Source organism: Bos taurus, chromosome 18, assembly GCF_002263795.3.
Source record: "Bos taurus isolate L1 Dominette 01449 registration number 42190680 breed Hereford chromosome 18, ARS-UCD2.0, whole genome shotgun sequence".
Lineage (NCBI taxonomy): Eukaryota > Metazoa > Chordata > Mammalia > Artiodactyla > Bovidae > Bos > Bos taurus.
Window position 1 is genome coordinate 18,745,646 of NC_037345.1, and position 23,297 is coordinate 18,768,942.

Sequence of the window (23,297 nt, forward strand, 5' to 3'; positions counted from 1 at the left end):
ACAGCAGTGTCTCTTTTGCTGTCTCGTACACAGGGTTATTGTTACCATCTTTCTAAATTCCATATATATGCATTAGTATACTGTACTGGTGTTTTTCTTTCTGGCTTACTTTACTCTGTATAATAGGTTCCAGTTTCATCCATCTCATTAGAACTGATTCAGAGGGTGTGGAGAAAAGGGAACTCTCTTACACTGTTGGTGGGAATGCAAACTAGTACAGCCACTATGGAGAACAGTGTGTAGATTCCTTAAAAAACTGGAAATAGAACTGCCTTATGATCCAGCAATCCCACTGCTGGGCATACACACTGAGGAAACCAGAAGGGAAAGAGACACGTGTACCCCAGTGTTCATCACAGCACTGTTTATAATAGCCAGGACATGGAAGCAACCTAGATGCCCATCAGCAGATGAATGGATAAGAAAGCTGTGGTACATATACACAATGGAGTATTATCATAGGTTCTTAACTCTGGCTGTGCATGAGAATCATGAGAGGAGCTTTAAAAAGAATTCTGGTGCGGTGGGAGGCTAACCCTAGACTCACTACACGCGAATCTCTTGGGGGAGGAAGAGTGGTCCAGGCACTGATTTTTCTAGGCTTGAATTTTGGTACTTACAAACTTACAGGACAGACAGAGTTGAAAACCACTGCTCTATATGATTAGTTCATTAGACTGTTATTTTCCTCTGGAAATTTGGCATATCAAAGCTTTCTTACTCCAAATAACCACAGCATTAAAAATGCTTAAAAAGCCATAATAATGGCAGCAATTTAAAAAATAAATTTACCACATGCCAGGCACAGTGGTAGGGAATTGATGTATTTTTATATCTAATGCTCACAAAGGGAGAAGGCAATGTCACCCCACTCCAGTACTCTTGCCTGGAAAATCCCATGGACGGAGGAGCCTGGTGGGCTGCAGTCCATGGGGTCGCTGAGTCGGACACGAATGAACAACTGCACTTTCACTTTTTACTTTCATGCACTGGAGAAGGAAATGGCAACCCACTCCAGTGTTCTTGCCTGGAGAATCCCAGGGATGGGGGAGCCTGGTGGGCTGCCGTCTATGGGTTTGCACATAATCGGACACGACTGAAGTGACTTAGCAGCAGCAGTAGCAATGCTCACAAAAGCCATCAAGGAGCTGGTATTCTTACTTAAGAGATGAGGATACTGAGGCTCAGAGGTCATATTATTTGTTTTAGGTCATAAATCTGATAAAATACAGAGTTAGAATCTGAACTCAGGTGTGTGTGTATCTGTCTTGGTTCTTCCCAGCAGGACACCTAGCTGTAAGAGTAAAAAATATTGAGAATAAGCAAAAAGTTCCACTTTGGAACTTACAGATCCAAATGCATACTGTCCATAGAAGTTACTTGAATAACACCACAAAGCATCTCTGGTGGACCTCTTCAGAGCAAATTATCTAGACTTCCTAAAATTAGTCATTTTAATATAGAGTCTGACTTGGTTTGACCAAAGATGCTATTACTAAACCTGGTCAATTACATTCTTTTCCAGTATTTGCGCTGAGCCTCAAGGATCAAGAATCACTACAGCTATTCAAAAAAAATATGGCTCTAAAGTTCTAATTTCCATAATGTTCTGAGCAATGTGAACATTCTCAGACTGAGAGAGACTCTGATAAGTAGATTTCTCTTACGGAGACACCATTAACTTATATTCTGGTCTTATATCGCAAGAAACAAAATTAAAAGGTAGCCGAACACTTTATAGTCAAAAATTCTAATTGAGTTGGAATGCTCAATACTTAACCTGTTCACTCCTTTGGGACAAGCAATGAATGACTTATTCAAGTGTAAAGACTTGAGATGTAAATTTCTCAACTGTTCTTTAACACCAAAAAGGAAGAGAGGTCACTGATTTCTGATTTTCACTGAATAGGTGTTGAATACAGATAGCTTTATTTTAAAAAATATTTATGATAAGTTCTGGGGTTGACATATAAGTCCAACACAGTCAGAAGAAATCTCACGATATGAATGGATGCCCTATATCCATGAATCCTCTGCTAATAATGTAGATGTCTTTGGGCTAAAACTTTAAATTCTGAGTGAACTGAGGTATCAAAATATTTTAACAAGGATCAAGTTATTTTTTTCTCTTTTAAGAACTTCACATTGGTTTTATCAAGATACTATAATTTTTACAACAAATTTCTGCACTTAAGAGAGGGTACAAATCTTATTTATGGTATTTTGTTTCTTCCCCCAAACTTGGTAATTACTGAACACTCACAGCAGTGATAAGCAGCACAGACATATACAAAGTGTTTTGATCTATTAGCAAATGGAAATACCTGTATTGTTTAATCCTGGTTTAAAGCTGTAACATCAGAAGTTACTTTAGATTAAGGAAAAATCTGCCATTAAGAGGATTATGTAACACTCTTCAAGCTGCCAGTTAAAACAACCCAAATGAGAACATCTAAAAGTCAGCCTCTTGGAGTACTTCTATTGCCAGGCAAAATATTTATCATCCACTTTAAAATCAAGTACGTTTGGATACAGGCCACAAGATGTGACTTGAAATAATAATGAAAAGAAGTGGTTTGGATCCTCTATTTCCCATTTCAATTTCCAAGTTACAAAAATGCTAGAAAAAAAATTCACCTCTGCAGTTGTCTCATCAGTTGATTCAAAGCTTCTTGAAGAGGTGTCTGTTCTACTTCTAAAGCAAAGAAAAAAGAGCATTTTAAAAGAGAAGATCTAGAGAGTATTGTTTAGCTTATTTTCTATACATGACTTATCTCATATCCATCATTAAATTATCTCATACAGAAATTCCATTTATTTTTCAAATATGCTGAAGTGAGAACAAGAAGTTTGAAACAGAAATTAACTTAAAGTTCTTAAGCAGTAATATAAGAAAATGTAAACAAATTTTAATTTAACAGCTTTTAAACTTTTAACTTTCCCTGGCTAACATCCTTAAAATAATTTCAGCTTCCTCATTCAGGACAGTTAATTCAGAGTTATTCCAACCTTCTTGTTTGGCTAAAGAGCTTGCGAGAGGCTTCTCAGGAGGCAAGTCTAATCGTACAGGGGCCTGACACTGTAGGTCTTTTTCTGCCTCAATATCCACATGGTCACGATCTCGTTTTCTTTTATCCTCCTAAATGGAACAAAAGGAGATAATTTACAAATATTTCAGAATTTATTCCTTTAAAATAAATCATTTAATTTCAGTGGAAAAAAATAAGATGCCACTGAAGATTATTAATAATGAAATTTTACTGCCATCTACTGGGAAATAAGAGAACACCATGTTCATAAATGGGGGAAAGTGCTTCTATATGCTAGAATTAAATAATCAGAAAAATAATACTATTCATAAAAGCAAAATAACACACCAGGAGTAAATCTAATAAAAGATGACCAATTACCTTTTAGGAAAAATTATGAAACATTATTGAAAGGCCATTGTGAAAGACCTGAATAAAGGAGATATACCATGTTCATGAACTGAAAGATAGTCAGTTCGCTCCAAAGTAATCTATAAATAAAATGCAAAGCCTATCAAAATTGTAAGACAGGATTTTCCATGAAATTTGACAAGCCAGTCATAATTTATCTTGAAGAGTGAATTATCAGAACAGTTTTGAAAAAGGTCACAATAAAACGTGTGCTATCAGTTTGTATAAAGTGACAAGACAATGTAGGTCTGACACAGGGACAAACAAATCTATGAAACAGAGACCAGAGACAGACCTGTGCACACAGACAAGTCCTGACAGATCGGAGCGGCGCGACAAATCAACTACAAACGGGCAGTGCTAGGACAACTGGTTATCTCGATGAGATTAGAGCTCTACCTTATACCCCATGCAAAAATAAATTGTAGATACATTAAAGACTTAATTTTAAAACTTGACATAAAGTAAAAGAATCTTTATGACTTAAGAATAGGGAAAGATTTTATCTATAAAACTAAAAGACTAGCTACTGACTGAGAAACACAAATAAATCAAAATATTAGCAAAGATTACATAAAGAGCGTCTACAAATTCATGTAAAAAGGCAAATAACCCAACAGAAAATGGGTAAAGGAAATTACAGGTAAGCCCCAGAAAAAACACCTAGAAATGTTAAGAAACATGAAAACTAGCTTCAAGACTCCTGGAACTCTGGGAATTATGAATTTAAAAACTGGAAGGTACTTCACATCTCTATGAGTGGTAAAAATTAAAATGTCAGAAAATTTCAAGTTTTGAAAAAAATGTGGAGAAATAGGGCTCTCATACCTTGCAGTGCATTTGTGTGTGCTAAATCGCTTTAGTTGTATCCGACTCTGTGTAACCCCATGGCCTGCAGCCCACCAGGCTCCTCTGTCCATGGGGATTTCCTAGGCAATAATACTGGAGTGGGTTGCCATTTCCTTCTCCAGGGGATCTTCCCAAAGCTGGGACTGAACCTGCGTCTCCTGCACTGGCAGGTGGATTTTTTTACCAACGACCCACCAGGGAAAACCCACAACAACCTTTTACCCTACTTCTCAGTTATTCTACTCCTGGGCAGGTACCCTGGAGAAACTTCCTTTCACAACTGTATATGAAGACATGCACAAGAATATTTACTTCAGCACTCTGAAATAGTAAAAAATTAGGAACAACTTACTAAAAGGAAAATGCTACTAAAAGGAAATACATTAATAAATTATGGCATATTTACACAGCAGGTAAAATTAATAGGCTAAAGTTACACTGTATCAGCATGTATTATGTTTAGAAACAATTTCTAGAGGAAAAAGTTGAGAATTGTTACAAGATCAGCTATGTAAGTTTTGAAAATATTCAAAGTGTACTTTACAAATATACACAGAAGTAGTAAAAATATAAAACAAGTTTACACGATACACACCAAATTCATGGTTCTCTTTAGAGAATGAGAAAGAGGAATGGATTCTGGGAGGATACACAAAAAGCTTCATTGGTGTCTGTACTCTGATATCTTTAAAAAAACATAAAACCAAGCAAAAAGCAAAATGTTATGTTTTGCTAAAGCTGAATGGTTGGCATCCAGGTAATAGTTTAAAAAAAAATCCTGTTTTTTGCATCTTAAAAATTAAATTTTAGAGTAAAATTGCCCCAAACCATCTATTTTACACTCCTGAGAATCAAGATTCTCAATAGGATCTTATTTTCTTGGTCTACGTCCTAATCTCTTATTCTAGGATGCAGAGTGGTGGTTCTCAAAGTATGGTTCCCAGACTAGCAACATCAGCATTATCTGGGAAATTACTAGAAATGCAAATTCTGAAGGTCTCATGAAGGTTCTCAAGCATCAGCGTGCATCAGAATCATTTGAAAGTCTTGTCAGAACACTAGTGATTGGGTCCTGTCCCCAGAATTACTGATCCAGTAGGTCTAGTGGAGAGTCTGTGAATCTGCATTACTAACAAGTTTCTAGGCTATGTGGGTGTTGCCCATGCAGGGATCACACTTGGAGCACCAGTGATACAGAGCTCCACGTTCTATAGTCCAAAGCATCTAATACAGAAAATATCTGGCTGAAGCGCCAGAGAACAATGTTATAAATTGTACTTACTGGGGACTTGAGGTCAGTTTCCATTAAGTTGACTGGTGTCTTTTTTTATGGCCCTATGACATATTCTGGAGCAGTAATTTTTGACTCAGGGAAGTTTTGTATATTTTCTCCAGAAAAACTGGCATTAATCTTTTGTAGATTGGCAGGTTTTGAACATCTGTTCAATGGAAAAAGACCTCAGAGACAAGATCTCTTCCTGTTAAATGTAAACAGTGGATAAAGGACAGCTTGAAAGGCAATTAAGCACTCTCCTAGGTAGAAAGAACTAAGGCCATAGTGCAAAAAGTCTAGAGTAGGGATTGGCAAACTTTTTTGGTGAACAGCCAGGTAACATAAAATTTAGGCTCTGTGGTCCATAATGTCAGTGACAACTATTAATATTAACCTTTGCCAGTACAGCAAGAAAGCAGCCACAGACAACATAATGGGTGTGGCTGTGCTCTAATAAAACTTTATGTACAAAATCAAGTGGTGTTGGCTCTAGTTTGCTGACACATGGTCTAGAGGCTCAAGTTCTTGCTCTAGCTTCATCTTTAACACACTCTGACCTTCTTAGGCACTCATTGACTTTCACTAGGCCTCTTTATCAGCTGCAAGATAGAGATTCAACTGTTGATTTTTATTTATCTTATAGAGTTTATGAGATGGTGAAATGACCATGAAACAGAAAAGCTGAAAAAGTACCAAAGGAAGGTATTATGTTTCTGAACTGCCCCTATCTGGTAACTTCATCTAGTTAGCCTGATCTACAGTAAGCACTTTACTATTTGGTATGGCAAGAGAATATAGCCTTCCGGGCTAGAGTCCAAAAGAGAAAAAGAATATAAATAACATACACTTGGAAACTACCCTAAAGTGAAAGGAGATATTGTAACATGTTATTGCCAGACTAGAAATTAGGAGATCTAGCTTCTAATTTACTAGAATGTAAACTTGAACAAGTTCTTCTACTGTTTCAGTCTCAGTCTCACCTATAAAACAAGAGGCTTTGATCCCTACAGTTCTTTTTCCACTTAACACTCTGATGATTCCTACCTTCCAATTTTCTTTTTCATGATTCCAAAATACTACAGAATCCAATTGTTAACGTCACTTACTGAGAGTAAGATATGTAAAACCAGAAGTTTTGGTTAATACAGAGTATTTTGCTAATTACACAGAGAAAACTTAACAGAAATACTAAAGCCATTTAACTTCAGGTAGGAGGGTTTATAATTACAGTTTATAAAATGGGTTCAAATTCTGGCTTTGACACTTATTAGCTATGAGGTCATGGAGTAACTACATAAGGTAGAGCAGGGGCCTAATTTCCTCATTCTTAAAATAGACACAATAATATATACAATATGTACCTTAGAAGCTTGTTTTGAGGATTAATAAGTATATGTGAATTTTTAGCACAGTGCCTAGCACATGGTAAATATTTATTCACGCATTCAATAAATAAATGGCATTTTACTCTGCAGACACACACTGGTGGATAAACAAACACAGCCCTGCCCTTAGGAAGCTGACAGTGTAAAATGAGGCAGACTTTAAACAACTTGGTAAAAAAAAAATGCAAACAGATTTCAAGGAGAGAATAACTGCTGGATGAGTTTAATTTAGAACTGGAGAAGTGTGGGAAGACTTCTATGAGGAAGTAGCATTTGAGCTGAGACCTGAAGGAGAGAATTCAGCCAGGTTGGGGGTGGGAGTCAGGGTGGAGATGAAAACAGAATTCCAGGGAGAGTAAATATTCTGTGTGTATGAGGCAGAATAGAGAAATAGCGGCTATTTCTGTAACTACAAACACACTGCACTTATATCAAACTGGATTCCTATTTACCCATGACTCAATGGTAAATTATTTTATTAATTTGTAAAACTTTTTTTAATTGAATGAAGTAAATCTTTGCTCATATTATTACTACTAGCTCATTATACTATGTTACAGATAGACACGCTTGCCTGTTTCACTGGAGTTCCTGGTGAGGAGGGAGGGGTTCAAGTGTTATTCAGCTCTCTACCCCCAATCTCAATAATGCCGAATACATAATATTTGTAGAATTAATCAATCATTAAGAGATAGCATGAAGAAGGAACAAGAAAGCATGAGAATCACCAGCTGAAGTTCTAGGTATTATCCTTCAGATTGGTTACTTTTCAGAAGATGTATAGATAGATACCTGGGCTTTCTTGGTGGTTCAGATGATAAACAATATGCCTGCAACGCAGGAGACTCAGGTTCAATCCCTGGGTCAGGAAGATCCCCTGGAGAAGAGAATGGCAACCCACTCCAGTATTACTGCCTGGAGAATTCCATGGACAGGGGAGCCTGGCGAGTTAACAGTTCATGGGGTCACAAAGAGTCACACATGACTGAGTGACTTTCACAACAACAACAACATACATAGGTATTGATGTTAATCGCTCAGTCGTGTCCGATTCTTTTTGACCCCGTGGACTACAGCCCACCAGGCTCCTCTGTCCATGGAATTCTCCAGGCAAGACTGGAGTAGGCAGCCATTCCCTTCTCCAGGGGATCTTCCCCACCCAGGGAGCAAACCTGGGCCTCCTGCATTGAAGACAGATTCCTTACTGTCTGATCCGCCAGGGAAACCTGTATTCGAACACTGCTTCCAGTGCAAACTGCAAAACAATTTCAGAACTTTGCTTTAACAGTTGACCTTATAATTCAACGGAAAAAAATCACTTTGAAGCTATACTTCATCTTCGGCCCTACACTGAAAACAGCATCTGTCCCACAGTTTAGCCCTTAGATGCTTTCCCTAGTCCCCAAGGCAGAACGAGGAACACCATCCTCTGTACTCCCAGAACACTTCAATCACACCTCTGTTAGAATTTACCAGGCCATGAAGTTTATCTTTTTGTGTCTGATTCCCCAGCCTAACTCTGAGGTCCTATAGAGTAGGAACTGTATTTTATCTTTATTATTTGAGTCTAGTATTATACATAACAGGTTTTTGGCAGATATTTGCTGAAGAAACAAACAAAAAATCCTTCTATCAGAGGGCCAATACTGCTCTTATGTCCTAAGTCAAGAGTCCTCCTTTTCTCTTGGTAGATCCTATGTGACTAAGAGGATCACCTCAGGAGAGAACAGCCAAGCGGGGTAAAGTGGGGAGGATTTTCTGCTGACTGGAATAAGCTATAAAAGCCTTGAGATCCTGGGTGTGGCAGATTCACACAAAAGAAGTCAATGAATTGTGTTTTGACAGAATTTCCACTTTCTTCAACAATTACCGTCATTCATTTCTCCTCTTGAGTAATAAGCTACTTTACAGTTAATTCAGCAACAAAATGAGATACTAACAGTACCTACCCCATAAAGCTATGAAGTATTTAAATAGTAAAGAACTCAGAACAATGCTGAGCATAAACACTCAAAAGTCAGTTTTTACGAATATGTATGCCTCCTGGGACCCAGTACAGGACTTTAACAGAACGGAAATTTACTGTATAGGAATAAGTTTAAATTTTCATTAAGTTTTACTTACATTAATTCAAAAAGATGTATATAAGCCTATGTTCACTGCAGCATTATTTATAATAGCCAAAATATGGAAACAAACTGAGTGCTTATCAATGGATGAATGGAAAGAAAATACCACATTGAAATGAAATATTACTCAGGCATAAAAGAAAGATGAAATCTTGTTATATGCATCAACATCCATAGATCTTGAGGGCATTATGCTAAAGTGAAATAAGTCTGACGGAGAAAGCCAAATACTGTTATGATTTCACCCATATGTAGAACATAAAAAACAAAAAAGAAAACAAAATAAATGAACAAACCAAACCAAAAAACCCAAACACACAGACACATAGCATACAGCAATGGTCACCAGAGGGGAATGTGGAGGAGGGTGAAAGGGATAAAATGAATCAATTATTCTGATGGATGGGAAGTAAATTTTGGTGGTGCTATAGTGTACACAAAAGACAAAATATAGCAGCAGCATTGCATTGTGCAGATATATCACATTTTGTTTATCCTTTCATCCATCAATGGATATTTGGTTTGTGTCTACCTTTTGGCTATTGTAAATAATGTTGCTATGAACATGGGTATACATGTATCTGGACCCATGAAACTGGTGTTATAAACTGTTACATCAATAAAAAATAAGTTTTACTTAACTCTAGCTTGTGAATAATGTCCTATGAATGCCTGTTGTTTTTGTTGTTCAGTCGCTCTGACTCTTCATGACCCCATGGACTACAGCACACCAGGCTTCCCTGTCCTTCACCATCTCCTGAAGCTTGCTCAAGCTCATGTCCATTGACTTGGTGATACCATCTAACCATCTTGTCCCCTGTCTCCTCTTCTCCTCCTGCCCTCAGTCTTTCCCAGCATCAGTGTCTTTTCTAATGAGTTGGCTCTACACATCAGGTGGCCAAAATACTGGAGCTTCAGCTTTAGCATCAGTCCTTCCAATAAATATTCAGGATTGATTTCCTTTAGGATTGACTTGTTTGATCTTTTTTGATGTCCCTGCAGTCCAAGGGACTCTCAAGTCTTCTCCAACACCACAGTTCAAAAGCATCAATTCTTCTGCACTCAGCCTTCTTTACGGTCCAATTCTCACATCCATACATGACTACTGGAAAAAACATAGCTTTTGACTAGATGGACCTTTGTCGGCAAAGTAATCTCTGCTTTTTAATATGCTGTCACAGCTTTTCTTCCAAGGAGCAAGTGTCTTTTAATTTCAGGGCTTCAGTCACCATCCGCAGTGATTTTGGAGCCCAAGAAAATAAAGTCTCTCACTGTTTCCATTATTTCCCCATCTATTTGCCATGAAGTGATGGGAACGGATGCCATGATCTTAGTTTTTTGAATGTTGAGTTTTAAGCCAACTTTTTCACTCTCCTCTTTCACCTTCATCAAGAGGCTCTTTAGTTCTTCGCTTTCTGCCATAAGGATGGTATCAACTTCACATATGAGGTTATTGGTATTTCTCCCAGCAATCTTGATTCCAACTTGTGTTTCATCCAGTCTGGCATTTCACATAATGTGCTCCGAATATAAGTTAAATAAGCAGGGTAACAATACACAACCTCGATGTACTCCTTTCCCAATTTGGAACCAGTCCATTGTTCCATGTGTGGTTCTAATTGTTGCTTCTTGACGTGTATACAGGTTTCACAGGAGGCAGGTAAGGTAATCCGGTATTCCCATCTCTTGAAGAATTTTCCACAGTTTGTTGTGATCCACACAGTCAAAGACTTTAGCATAGTCAATGAAGCAGATGTTCTTCTAGAATATCTTGCTTTTTCTATGATCCAACAGATGTTGGCAATTTGATCTCTGGTCCCTCTGCCTTTTCTAAATCCAGCTTGAACATCTGGAAGTTCTTGGTCATGTACTGTTGAAGACTAGCTTGGAGAATTTTGAGCACTACTTTGCTAGCATGTGAAATGAGTGCAACTGTGTGGTAGTTTGAACATTCTTTGGCATTGCCCTTCTTTGGGATTGGAATGAAAACTGACCTTTCCCAGTCCTGTGGCCACTGCAGAGTTTTCCAAATTTGTTGGCATATTAAGTGTAGCACTTTAACAGCATCATCTTTTAGGATTTGAAAATAGTTCGGCTGGAATTCCATCACCTCCACTAGCTTTGTTCGTAGTGATGCTTCCTAAGGCCCACTTGACTTTGCACTCCAAGATTTCTGGCTCTAGGTGAATGATCACATCATCATGGTTATCTGGGTCATTAACACCTTTTTTATATAGTTCTTCTGTGTATTCTTGCTACCTTTTCTTAGTATCTATCTTCTGTTTCTATTAGGTCCATACTGTTCCTAACCTTTACTGTGCCCATCTTTGCATGAATTGTTCCCTTAGTATCTACAGTTTCCTCAAAGAGATCTCTAGTCTTTTTCATTCTAGTGTCTTCCTCTATTTCTTTGCATTGTTTACAGAGGAAGGCTTTCTTATCTCTCCTTGCTAATGCTCGTAATTTTAAAAAAATTAAAGAAAAACACTTGTCATTTTATTCTGATAACATCCTTAATAACAGGACTAGCCTAAATTCTTTGAATATCTACACCTGACGCTGACTTGCAAAGCAGTCAAGATAGAATTTGGGTTAGATTATGCTTTTCTGAAGAACAGGTTTGAGTTCCAATAAAAGAATACAGACTTCTCACCTGAGCTATTTCAATGAAAAAGTCTCCTTACGCTCACTATTCTCTTCAATATCTGCTGATATTGTTAACAGATTATCATTACTAAGGCTCAACTTTTTATCTTTCACTCAGTAAGTTTTTGACTCTCCACTGCTTACATATTCAAGTTCAAACTCCATACTCTGACATCTCAACCATCTTTTGGATCTTATCCTATACTTCTCTTCATGGATTCTGTGCTTTAAAAAAGAACTACTTATGTCCCTTATAGACACACTCACATTTGCCCACTATCATGCTTCTGTTCTTAACTCTCTACTGGGTGTGTAAGCTTCCTTACCTTCACAGTAATGCAACATTCTGTTCAGGGGTCAGCTTCTCAAGTCAGCATATAAATGAAAACTGGGTTGTCAGATTATCTTTGAAAATACCTGAAGAAGCCCATGAAGTATAATACTCATGGCTTTTTATACATACGATCCCTTATACTTAATTGTATGATATGAAAAGAATATTTCTACTGTACTACATAATAGCTCAGAATATACAGCTGACCCTAAATCGACTGTAGTGTAACATGACTACACTCTGATCTCTAAATAAAAGCTCAAATGCTACTTTCTGAGCAGTCTTCTGTGATTCCCCTCAGTGCCAAGGAATCTAGGACTCTCAGAACTAGAATTCTGCCTCTGTCAGGGCACTGATTTATGCTTCCATATACTATAAAGGGATTGAGGGTTGGGGTCCATTTCAACAACTCTTTTAGACTAAAGAGCTCTTTTAAGAGCAGCATTTTGAATTCTTGTGCTAGCCCTGTGTCCTTGAGCAGTTACTTAACTTCTCTGAGCCTCAGTTTTCTCATCTATTTAAAAGAGGCAATGATTTGATCCAGCAATTCTCCTTCTGGATATACATCCAAAAGAACAGAGTGCAGGATCTCAAAGAGATACATGTATACCCATGTTCATAACAACATTATATATAATAGCTAAAAGGTAGACACAAACCAAATATCCACTGATGGATGAATGGATAAACAAAATGTGATATATCCACACAATGCAATACTGCTGCTGCTGCTGCTAAGTTGCTTCAGTCGTGTCCAACTCTGTGCGACCCCATAGACTGCAGCCCACCAGGCTCCCCCATCCCTAGGATTCACCAGGCAAGAACAATGGAGTGAGTGGCCATTTCCTTCTCCAATGAATGAAAGTGAAAAGCGAAAGTGAAGTCACTCAGTCGTGTCTGACTCTTAGCGACCCCATGGACGGAGGAGCCTGGTAGGCTGCAGTCCATGGGATTTTCCAGGCAAGAGTACTGGAGTGGGGTGCCATTGTTACTATTCAGCCTCAAAAAGGAAGGAAACTCTTAACACATGCCACAACATGAATAAACCTTAAGTGAAAGAAGTCAGTCACAAGAAGACAAATATTGTGTTACTGTATACTGTATTCCACTTATATGAGGTATGTAGAGCAGTGAAATTCAGAGAGATATAAAGCAGAATGGTGGTTACCAGGGGCGAGGAGGAGGCGGAAATGGGGAGTTGTTTCATGGGTATGAAAAAGTTCCAGAAATTGGTGGTACAACAATGTGCGTATTCTTAACACTACCAGACACTTAAAAATGAAGAAGATGGTAAATTTTATACCGTGTGTATTTTACCACAACTTTAACAAAGAGAGAGATGATAATACCAGACTTATAGGATTATGGTGAAGAGTAAAGTGAGAAAACATACATAAAGCACTAAGCACACAATCTAGAATGTAACAGTTGCTTTTTAAAGTACCAGTTATCATTTGTAAAGTGTATATGTAGTTCTTAGTAATCAAACGCAGTGGGTGGTATTAAAGACTATTGCTTTATAGGAAGAAAACTATTGATCCCATCTGTTGGGCATTTTATCTACTATAATCAGTGCCTTCCTACTCAAAAGGACATTACTAAATTTTAAGACATCTTTGAAAAATTACAGGGTTTTGTGTTGTAAACATCTGTGCTTCCCTAAAACTTTATCTTCGTATTTTTCTAAGTAAAAGAGTCTTGATTTTTATTAAGATATAATGCCCCTAACTAAAACACATTTCCCAACCTTCCTGCACCTTCATTTACCAGATAGAGTGGCTAAATGATGAAATACAAGCAGAAGTTATGAATGCCTTTTAGAAAAACACTTTAAAAAGGAAAAGGCACATCCCTTGCATTCCCATACACTAAAAATGAAAAACCAGAAAGAGAAATTAAGGAAACAAGCCCATTCACCACTGCAACAAAAAGAATAAAATATCTAGGGATAAATTTACCTAAAGAGACAAAAGACCTGTATGCAGAAAAGTATAAGACACTGATGAAAGGAATCAAAGAAGACACAAACATATGGAGAGATATACCATGTTACTGGATTAGAAGAATCAATATGGTGAAAATGACTATACTACTCAAAGTAAACAACAGATTCAACGCAATCCCTATAAAACTACCAATGGTATTTTTCACAGAACTAGAACAAAAAAAAATCACAATCTGTATGGGAATCAAAAAGACCCTGAATAGCCAAAGGAATCTTGAAAAAGAAGAATGGAGCTGGAGGAATCAACTTTCCTGACTTCAGATTATACTACAAAGATACATTAAAACAGTATTGTACTGGCACAAAAATAGAAATATAGACCAATGGAACAAGATGGAAAGCCCAGAGATAAACTACACACCTATGGGCACTTATCTTGGAAGAAGGCAAGGAGATACAGCAGAGAAAAGACAGCCTTTTTAATAAGTGGTGCTGGGAAAACTTGACCTCTCTTTAACACTTTAACCACACACAAAAAAAATTCAAAATGGATTAAAGATTTAAATGTATGGCCAGAAACTATAAAGCTCTTAGAGGAAAACCTGGGCAGTACATTCTTTGACATACATCACAGCAAGATCCTCTTTGACCTACCTCCTAGAGTAATGGAAATAAAAACGAAAGTAAACAAGTGGGACTTAATTAAAGTTAAAAGCTTTTGCACAGCAAAGGAAACAATAAACAAGATTAAAAGACAACCCTCAGAATGGAAGAAAAATAACAGCAAATGGAACTGACAAAGGATTAACCTCCAAAATATATAAGCAGCTCATGCAGCTCAATATCAGAAAAACAGACAATCCAATCAAAAAATGGGGAGACAATATAAACAGACATTTCTCCAAAGAAGACATACAAATGGCCAACGAACAGATGAAAAGATGCTCAACATCGCTCATTTGCATATTTAGAGAAATGCAAATAAAAACTACAGTGAGGTATCACCACGAACTGGTCAGACTGGCCATCATTAAAAAATCTACAAACAAGAAATTCTAGAGAAGATATGGAGAAAAGGGAACTTTCTTGCACTGTCGGTGAGAATGTAAATCGATACAGCCACTATGGAGAACAGTGTGGAAACTCCCTTAGAAAACCAGGAACGGAACTACCATGTGACTCAGCAATCCCACTACTGGGCATACACCCTGAGAAAATCATAATTAAGAGACCCATGTATCCCAATGTTCACTGCAGCACTTTTTACAAAAGCGAGGATATAGAAGCAGCTTAGATGTCCATCAACAGATGAATGAATACAGAAATTGTGGTGTATATATATACACAATGAAATATCACTCAACCATTAAAAAAAAGGATCTGAGTCAGTCCTAATGAGGTGGATGAGCCTAGAGACTATTATACAGAGTGAAGGAAGTCAGAAAAAGACAAATTTCATATATTAATGAACGCAAATGCAATCTAGAAAGATGGCACTGATGAACCCACCTGCAGGACAGCAATGGAGAGGCAGACATACGGAGCAGACTCGAGGACAGTGAGGGAAGGAGAGGGTGGGGCGAACTGGAGAATAGTAAGGAAACATCTACATTACCACAGGTAAAACAGAGAGCAAGTAGAAATTTGCTGTGTGACACAGGAAGCTCAATTCAGTGCTCTGTGACAACCTAGAGGGGTGGAATGGCGAGGGAGATGGAAGGGGGTTCAGAAGAGAGGGCACGTATGTATACCTGTGGGTTTGATCCCTGCGTTGGGAAGATCCCCTGGAGAAGGAAATGGCAACCCACTCCAGTATCCATGCCTGGGAAATCCCATGGACAGAAGAGTCTGGCAGGCTACAGTCCATGGGCTCACAAAGAGTCAGAAACGACTGAGCACACATGCACCTAGGTGGCTGATTCTTGTTGATGTATGGCAGAAACGAACACAGTATTATAAAACAATTATCCTCAAAAAGAAAAGAAAAGAAAAGGGCATGTTTTATTCTTTTCTTGTGCCCTTCCTCCTTCCTGCTACTGGAACTGACAGAAGAGCCACCAGTTCCTCAGAACCACATATACTCTAGCCCCTTTCAGACCCACAGGGGTCACAAAGCTGACCTTCCCCAAGAAAAGACCAGGGGTAGCTGTTGTTACTAAAACTCCCTGGAGATCCAGAGCACAGCTTGGAGAGAGGTGTTCTTCTGAAGTGTCCCGTCCCCTTCCCCAGTCCAGTTTGAAAAAAAGGGATAACCCAAAAAGCCTCTACAGAATCAGTGACACCCCAGAAATGTCTCCTGGTTCTCCCTGAGTCCTGGGAAAGCAGGACCTGGGCAAATTCACTTCACTTCTTTGAGTTTTCACTTTACCTTTTACACAGTGCTTCCCTCACAGCTCAGTTGGTAAAGCATCCGCCTGCAGTGCAAGAGACCCTGGTTCCATTCCTGGGTCAGGAAGATCCCCTGGAGAAGGGATAGGCTACCACTCCAATATTCTTGGGCTTCCCTTGTGGCTCAGCTGGTAAAGAATCCGCCTGCAGTGCGGGAGACCTGGGTTCAATCCTTGGGTTGGAAAGATCCCCTGGAGAAGGGAAAAGCTGCCCACTCCAGTATTCTGGCCTGGAGAATCCACGGACTGTATAGTCCACGGGGTTGCAAAGAGTCGGACAGGACTGAGAGACTTTCAAGTTCACAGTGGAAATCATTAACCTACTGCCCTACTCTGCAGGGTATTATGTCCAAATGAATGGTGGAAGCAAAAGCATCTTAGTTTGCAATGAAATAAAAATACATAGGTGGCTGATGACACTCAAAGCCACAGTCAAGAAAGGGCAGAGGGAGAGACTTGCAGGAACCTATCTTGAAGATATCCTTATAAAAGGATATAAAGAGATGTGAACGGTGAGATTCACTGCAGCATTACCTGTAACATTTAAAAGTTATATAAAATAAAATATGGTACAGCAATATAATCAAATTCAGTGTATTTAATACAAAGATGAGATAGTTGATAAAACAAGAAATGAAAAGTATAGTAGCTGGCGTAACAGTAGTAACTGCCAGAACTAAAACCAGGAGTGGTTAAAAGGAGTTACCTCAACTTCCAGTTAAATGAGATGATGGTGGGAAGAAAGAGCAGAGAAGACCACAGAGGATAAAAGATGTCAACACATTTGGGAAATGAAAGGCAAGTGGAGGAGTCTCCAGAGCAGAGAAAACAAGATACCTCCTGCCTGCAAGGAAGGAGACACCTGTGAGAAAAGTTCTAACCCCAGAAACCTGGGAAAGGGTAAAAGTTGGGTGGTTCCTGATGGAAGTGATCAGGTCCGTTAGTCATGCCCACAGTGAAGTCTCTCAGCTGACAAACTTTGTCTAGGCACAAAGCATATAATCCGCCTTTCTGTGCTTCATATTTAAATAAAAAATCTATTACAAAGGCCTAACAGATAATTAAATGATGCTTCTGACGCTAAAAGAAAAGATGGAATAAATAAACTGAAGAAACTTGAGGGGAAAATAGAGACAATGCAAGGAGAAAAAGAAAACTTAAAAGAAAAATATTTTTAAAAAAAACCCCATCAATTTATATCTCAGAGAAAAAAAGATACTACATGTAAAAAGAACAGGATGCTATTAAAACAAGGATGGTTACAGAATATGAAAAAGTTCTCGGAAACTCAAAATACGAGATCTGAAATAAAATCCAAGACCAGAGCCAGAGGACAAAGTTCAGGAACTTTCTTTGAAAGAAGAACACGAAAAAGCAGAGGAGAAAAAAAAAAAAAACAACACAAGAAAATTAGAGAACCAGTTGAGGGTCCAACATCTAATAGCAGGGGCTCTGGAAAGAGCAAAGAGAGAATGGAGGAAAGGAAATTATCATAGAAACACTTCAAGCAAACATCTCGGAACTGAAAGTAACAGAGCACTGAAGACAATGGAAAGATTCTAAACGTTTCCAGAGAGCACATACTAGCCATGTTTAAAGGACTAAGAATCAGAAGGAAACAGACTTCTCAGCAGCAAATCTGGAAGCAAGAAAACAACAAGCAATGCTTTCAAAATTCTGGCAGAAAATAACTTCCAATTTGGAGTTCCATGCTGAGTCAAACCATTAATCTCTATGAGGAGAGTATATGAGAGTACAATAAGATTTTTCAAACATGTAAGAACTTAACAAAAATCTACCTCCTATGAATGCTTTCTTAGGGGGTGTGTAGAGTTAAGAGTCCACCACAACGAAGGCGTAAATCAAGAGAAAGATATGGGATTCAAAAGCAGGCAAAGGAGTCCCAGGAGGTCTAATCAACTAATCCAGATTAGAGCAGGTAGTGACAGAGATGGATGGATGCCAAGACGGATGTTTCAAAAAAAAAAAGGGGGGGGGGACGTGTTTGCCCACATGAAAAACAGAAGCTAGGTGGCTTTTACAAATCTGTTAAGAGTTTGAAGAATTAGTACATAACAACCAAATGAAAGCAATTAGCCAACTGGTCAATAGCAGACCTGTATTTGTATATTACACTTGTCTCCAATAAACAATAATTAGAAATGAACACTGAACACTGAATTTACTAAGAACTGAGATGTATCTACAGTGGGAGAATGCAGGAAGGGAAAGTGGGGGCATGGAGCTACATAAGGACATGAATTTAAATTCTCATCTTCTGTAACATGATGTCAATAAAAGATGTACAAATGAAATCAGTAAACAGCAAAATAAACCAACATTTAGAAATGGAGATAAATATCCAAAGAAAAAACTAAAAAGTTTGGGAAGGATGGAACAGGAGTCTGCTTTTATGTTTAAATGTATTAATAGTACTCTTGACTTTTTAAAACTATGCTCATAAATTACTTTATCCTGTAATAATAAATAATTAAAAAACAATCCCCCCACAACAAAACTGGTTATTTCTGGAGAGAAAGACTAAATGAGATACCTGAGTGAGGAAAACTTTTTCTCTCATCCTTCTTGTTCACTTCTATATTATTTGAATTAAAAAAAATCATATGCGTATGTGGCTTTTACAATTTAGGGAAAAAACATTTGACAGTTCTATGTATTGTCATAGTCTGTTGCTGCTGCTAAGTCACTTCAGTCGTGTCCGACTCTGTGTGACCCCACAGACGGAAGCCCACCAGGCTTCTCTATCCATGGGATTTTCCAGGCAAGAGTACTGGAGTGGGGTGCCATTGCCTTCTCCAAGTGTCAGTCTAGACAAAGGCAGTAAACACTGGGGCAGAAAGACATATAGGAAACTCCAAAAAGAGACTAAGATTTAGGGACTTACCAATGTGTTTAATCACATGGTCTAGAACATTTCTGTTGTATATATAAATATAAAAAAATTATAAAAATGAGCCTATGGAAATTTAGCTTCAAGTTCCAGTAAATGATTCAATAAGTCACTTGGTGACAGGTTTAAATCTGGGAAGTGCAGAGGTAGTCTAGGACAATTCCAGGTACATATGTGATCATCCTTGGAAGGAAAGTTTATTATTACTATTTTACCCAGATGACAAACAGAGATGGCAGCCGCTTTCTTTTTTCCTTTCTAGGAACTGCAGATGGTTAAGAAAATGCTTATTTTTGTTACTGCTGTCATATCCCTTGAAGGTTTCTGATCAAATTATCTCTTCAAGACTCAGATTTTGTCTTAAAAGATGAGAGTCGTTCATTATGTATTTGGCATTACAGTATTTCAGAACAAAATCTGAATCCCAATAGACCCATTTACTTTTTTTAAAAAAATTATTTTTAATTGGAGGTTAATTGCTTTACAATATTCTGTTGGTTTCTGCCCCTTATCAACACCAATCAGCCACAGGTATACATACATCCCTTCCCTCTTGAACCTCCCTCCCAGCTCCCATAGGGGGAAGGAGAGGGTGGGGTGAATTAAGACAGCAGCACTGAAACATTTACATCACATGTAAAACTGGACAGCCAGTGGGAATTTGCTGTATGACGCAGGGGGCTCAAATCTGGTGCTCTGTGACAACACATTTACTTTTGAAATGACTGTTTTCCCAAAACCTCGAACACTGAGCTTTGCTAGAGCACGACTTTCACCTTTCCTAGATGGAAAAACGACTCTTTGAAGCAGCTCCTGAAAATGAGGACTTAGCTGTTCACTCACCTGATGTGTGAGTACAACTAAGAGCATAATTAAAGAGTTGTTGAAACTCATAGATGACTCATGTTTCTATGCTGCCCTGCTCTTCCTCAAAGTCAGCCCGATTTTATGGGCATTTCAGCGTCTCATTTGATACAAAGAAAAAACAAAGTGAGGTTGGCAGGGGGAGGCGGCAACGCTCAGAAAAGTGGTACCATCTTAAAAGCTGAAGCAACGCAACGACCTTTTACCTTTACACGTCTCCGTTTTCTCCCCTTTTCTTCCCCTGGAATCTGCTTCTCTCCTTTCTTTCTCTTTTTCCGCTTTCTCTCTTTGTGTTTGTCATGATCGTTTTTGTCTTCAAAGAGGCTGGAGTCGTGCCCAGAGCTGCCCGTGGAGAGCTCGGTAACTTCGTTCCCTCCCACTTTGAGGACCAGCTTCAGGGGCTTCTCTACATACTCTTAAACGAAAGAAAGAGTCTCGATTAAAGGAGAGCCTCGCCGGGTAGTATCCAAAACGCAGAGTAAAACTGGGTAGGGAGAGTCAGTCTGAGGCGCACAGGCAGAGGTGGCCAATGGCACGCAGTGGGCGCCCCTCGGCGCACCTGTTGAATGACGGACACTCGCCAAGTGGACGCCCCGAACGCTCCCGGGCCTCTCGGGCCCGCCTCACACCTCCCAACCGGAGACCCGCCCCGGCCGGAGGTCCCGAGTTCGAACGCCGCCGCCGCCTGGGTGATCTGGCGCGGCTCAGGCGGGCCGCGCCCCCTTCGCGGGTCCAGGCCTGCCCGCGGGAGGTGCGACCCCCGGCCCGCCTCGGAAGCTTGAGAGTAGTCTCGAAGGCACGAAAACTCCACCGAGCGGCCGTGGGCTCGCCGCCCCCCACCGTGGCCCACTCCTCACCCTCGTAGAGGTGTTTGTCCGACTTGTGCTTCTTGTGCTTCTTGCCCATGTCCGATCGGGCCCCGGTGCCCGCCCCCCGCGCCAGGCCCAGGCCGTGCGGCGCCGCTTCCGGTCCGGGCCAGGCGAGCGGAGGGCGGGAGCGGGGCCCGCGAGACCCCGCGCCGCGAGGCAGGGGGACGGCGTGCGCCCAGCGGCGCGAGGCCCCTTACGAATACACCCAGCCGCGCCCGAGCGCGCGAGACCCAGCCGGAGCCGGAGAGCGGCGGCAGGTTGGCGAGCGGCCGGCGCGGAAGCGGGAGAGAGGGCCTGCCGCGCGCGCAGAGAGTGGTCGGCTGGGAGTGGCGGCCCCTCGCGGCTGGAGGTGGCACTGCAGCCTGAGGCCTGGGGGGCGGAGTCTCGGGGGGCGGAGTCCGGCTCGTGGGTGGGGCAAGGGCGGGGTCCACATTCTGAGATTTCCGTTTTTCTGTCTGCCTCCCTTCCTGATATTCAAGCTGGTTTTAGAAAAGGCAGAAGAACCAGAGATCAAATTGCCAACATCCGCTGGATCATGGAAAAAGCAAGAGAATTCCAGAAAAGCATCTATTTCTGCTTTATTGACTATGCCAGAGCCTTTGACTGTGTGGATCACAATAAACTGTGGAAAATTCTGAAGGAGACGGGAATACCAGACCACCTGATCTGCCTCTTGAGAAATCTGTATGCAGGTCAGGAAGCAACAGTTAGAACTGGACATGGAACAACAGACTGGTTCCAAATAGGAAAAGGAGTCTGTCAAGGCTGTATATTGTCACCCTGCTTATTTAACTTTTATGCAGAGTACATCATGAGAAACGCTGGATTGGAAGAAACACAAGCTGGAATCAAGATTGCCGGGAGAAATATCAATAACCTCAGATATGCAGATGACACCACCCTTATGGCAGAAAGTGAAGAGGAACTCAAAAGCCTCTTGATGAAAGTGAAAGTGGAGAGTGAAAAAGTTGGCTTAAAGCTCAACATTCAGAAAACAAAGATCATGGCATCCGGTCCCATCACTTCATGGGAAATAGATGGGGAAACAGTGGAAACAGTGTTAGACTTTATTTTTCTGGGCTCCAAAATCACTGTAGATGGTGACTGCAGCCATGAAATTAAAAGATGCTTACTCCTTGGAAGGAAAGTTATGACCAACCTAGATAGCATATTCAAAAGCAGAGACATTACTTTGCCAACAAAGATCCGTCTAGTCAAGGCTATGGTTTTTCCAGTGGTCATGTATGGATGTGAGAGTTGGACTGTGAAGAAAGCTGAGCGCCGAAGAATTGATGCCTTTGAACTGTGGTGTTGGAGAAGACTCTTGAGAGTCCCATGGACTGCAAGGAAATCCAAGCAGTCCATTCTGAAGGAAATCAGCCCTGGGATTTCTTTGGAAGGAATGATGCTAAAGCTGAAACTCCAGTACTTTGGCCACCTCATGCAAAGAGTTGACTCATTGGAAAAGACTCTGATACTGGGAGGGATTGGGGGCAAGAGGAGAAGCGGACAACAGAGGATGAGATGGCTGGATGGCATCACTGACTCGATGGACGTGAGTCTGAGTGAACTCCGGGAGTTGGTGATAGACAGGGAGGCCTGGCGTGCTGTGATTCATGGGGTCGCAAAGAGTCGGACACGACTAAGCGACTGATCTGATCTGATCTGGATAAAAAGGCTGTGACAGATACACAAGAACTGTTAACAGTGGTTATCTCAGGAGACTAGGACTGAGAGTGGAGTTGATTGGTTTAGTTTTATGCTTCTCTATTTTTTTGAAAAATTTCTCACTTGTATATTTATTATTTTTTGAAATGAAAAGAAATAAAATTTAGAAATCAGATTGAAAAAATGATGAAAATAATCTGGATCCCCACGAAGCAGAGGTCCAGACTAACACTACTGCTCTGTTAATGGAGGTCCACTCCTCTTTCCTCCTTTAAGCCCTGCTTCTCCTTGACTTTATCCTTAGATGCTGAACCCTACTGGTGAGGAGTTATTCACAGTTTTGCTCATTAGCACTTACCTGAATGTTAAGATGTGTTTAAGAGACCACACCCAGGGATGATGGCTGAAGAGAGACAAAATAATGTTGATATTTTTTGACATGATAACCTTGTAAGGTAGAAAGGGAGAAATATATTCCCATTTTATAGATGAGGAAATGGATGCCCAGAGAAATGAAGTAAGTTGCCACTTACTGGTAGGGCCAGGCTTCAAATCCAGGTTTTCTGAATCTGAATCATAAGCTCTTTTTACTCGTGA

General features: G+C 39.9%; 1 protein-coding gene across 4 annotated transcripts in view; it reads right to left on the reverse strand.

Annotated features, from left to right (window-relative positions):
* Positions 1-21,292, reverse strand: part of BRD7 (bromodomain containing 7) — a 45,710-nt gene extending 24,418 nt beyond the window's left edge. For 3 of the 4 annotated variants that reach the window (XM_005218615.4, XM_005218616.4, XM_010814497.4), the window contains exons 1-4: positions 21,021-21,292; positions 20,370-20,578; positions 3,010-3,139; positions 2,638-2,695 (exon numbers count right to left, since the gene is read on the reverse strand). In XM_005218615.4, the coding sequence (XP_005218672.1) occupies positions 2,638-2,695; positions 3,010-3,139; positions 20,370-20,578; positions 21,021-21,069 (446 nt within the window). In that variant the 5' untranslated portion in view covers positions 21,070-21,292. The remainder of the gene's footprint in view (positions 1-2,637; positions 2,696-3,009; positions 3,140-20,369; positions 20,579-21,020) is intronic. The other variant, NM_001103260.2, reaches the window with a different exon arrangement.
* Between the last annotated feature and the right edge of the window lie 2,005 nt (positions 21,293-23,297).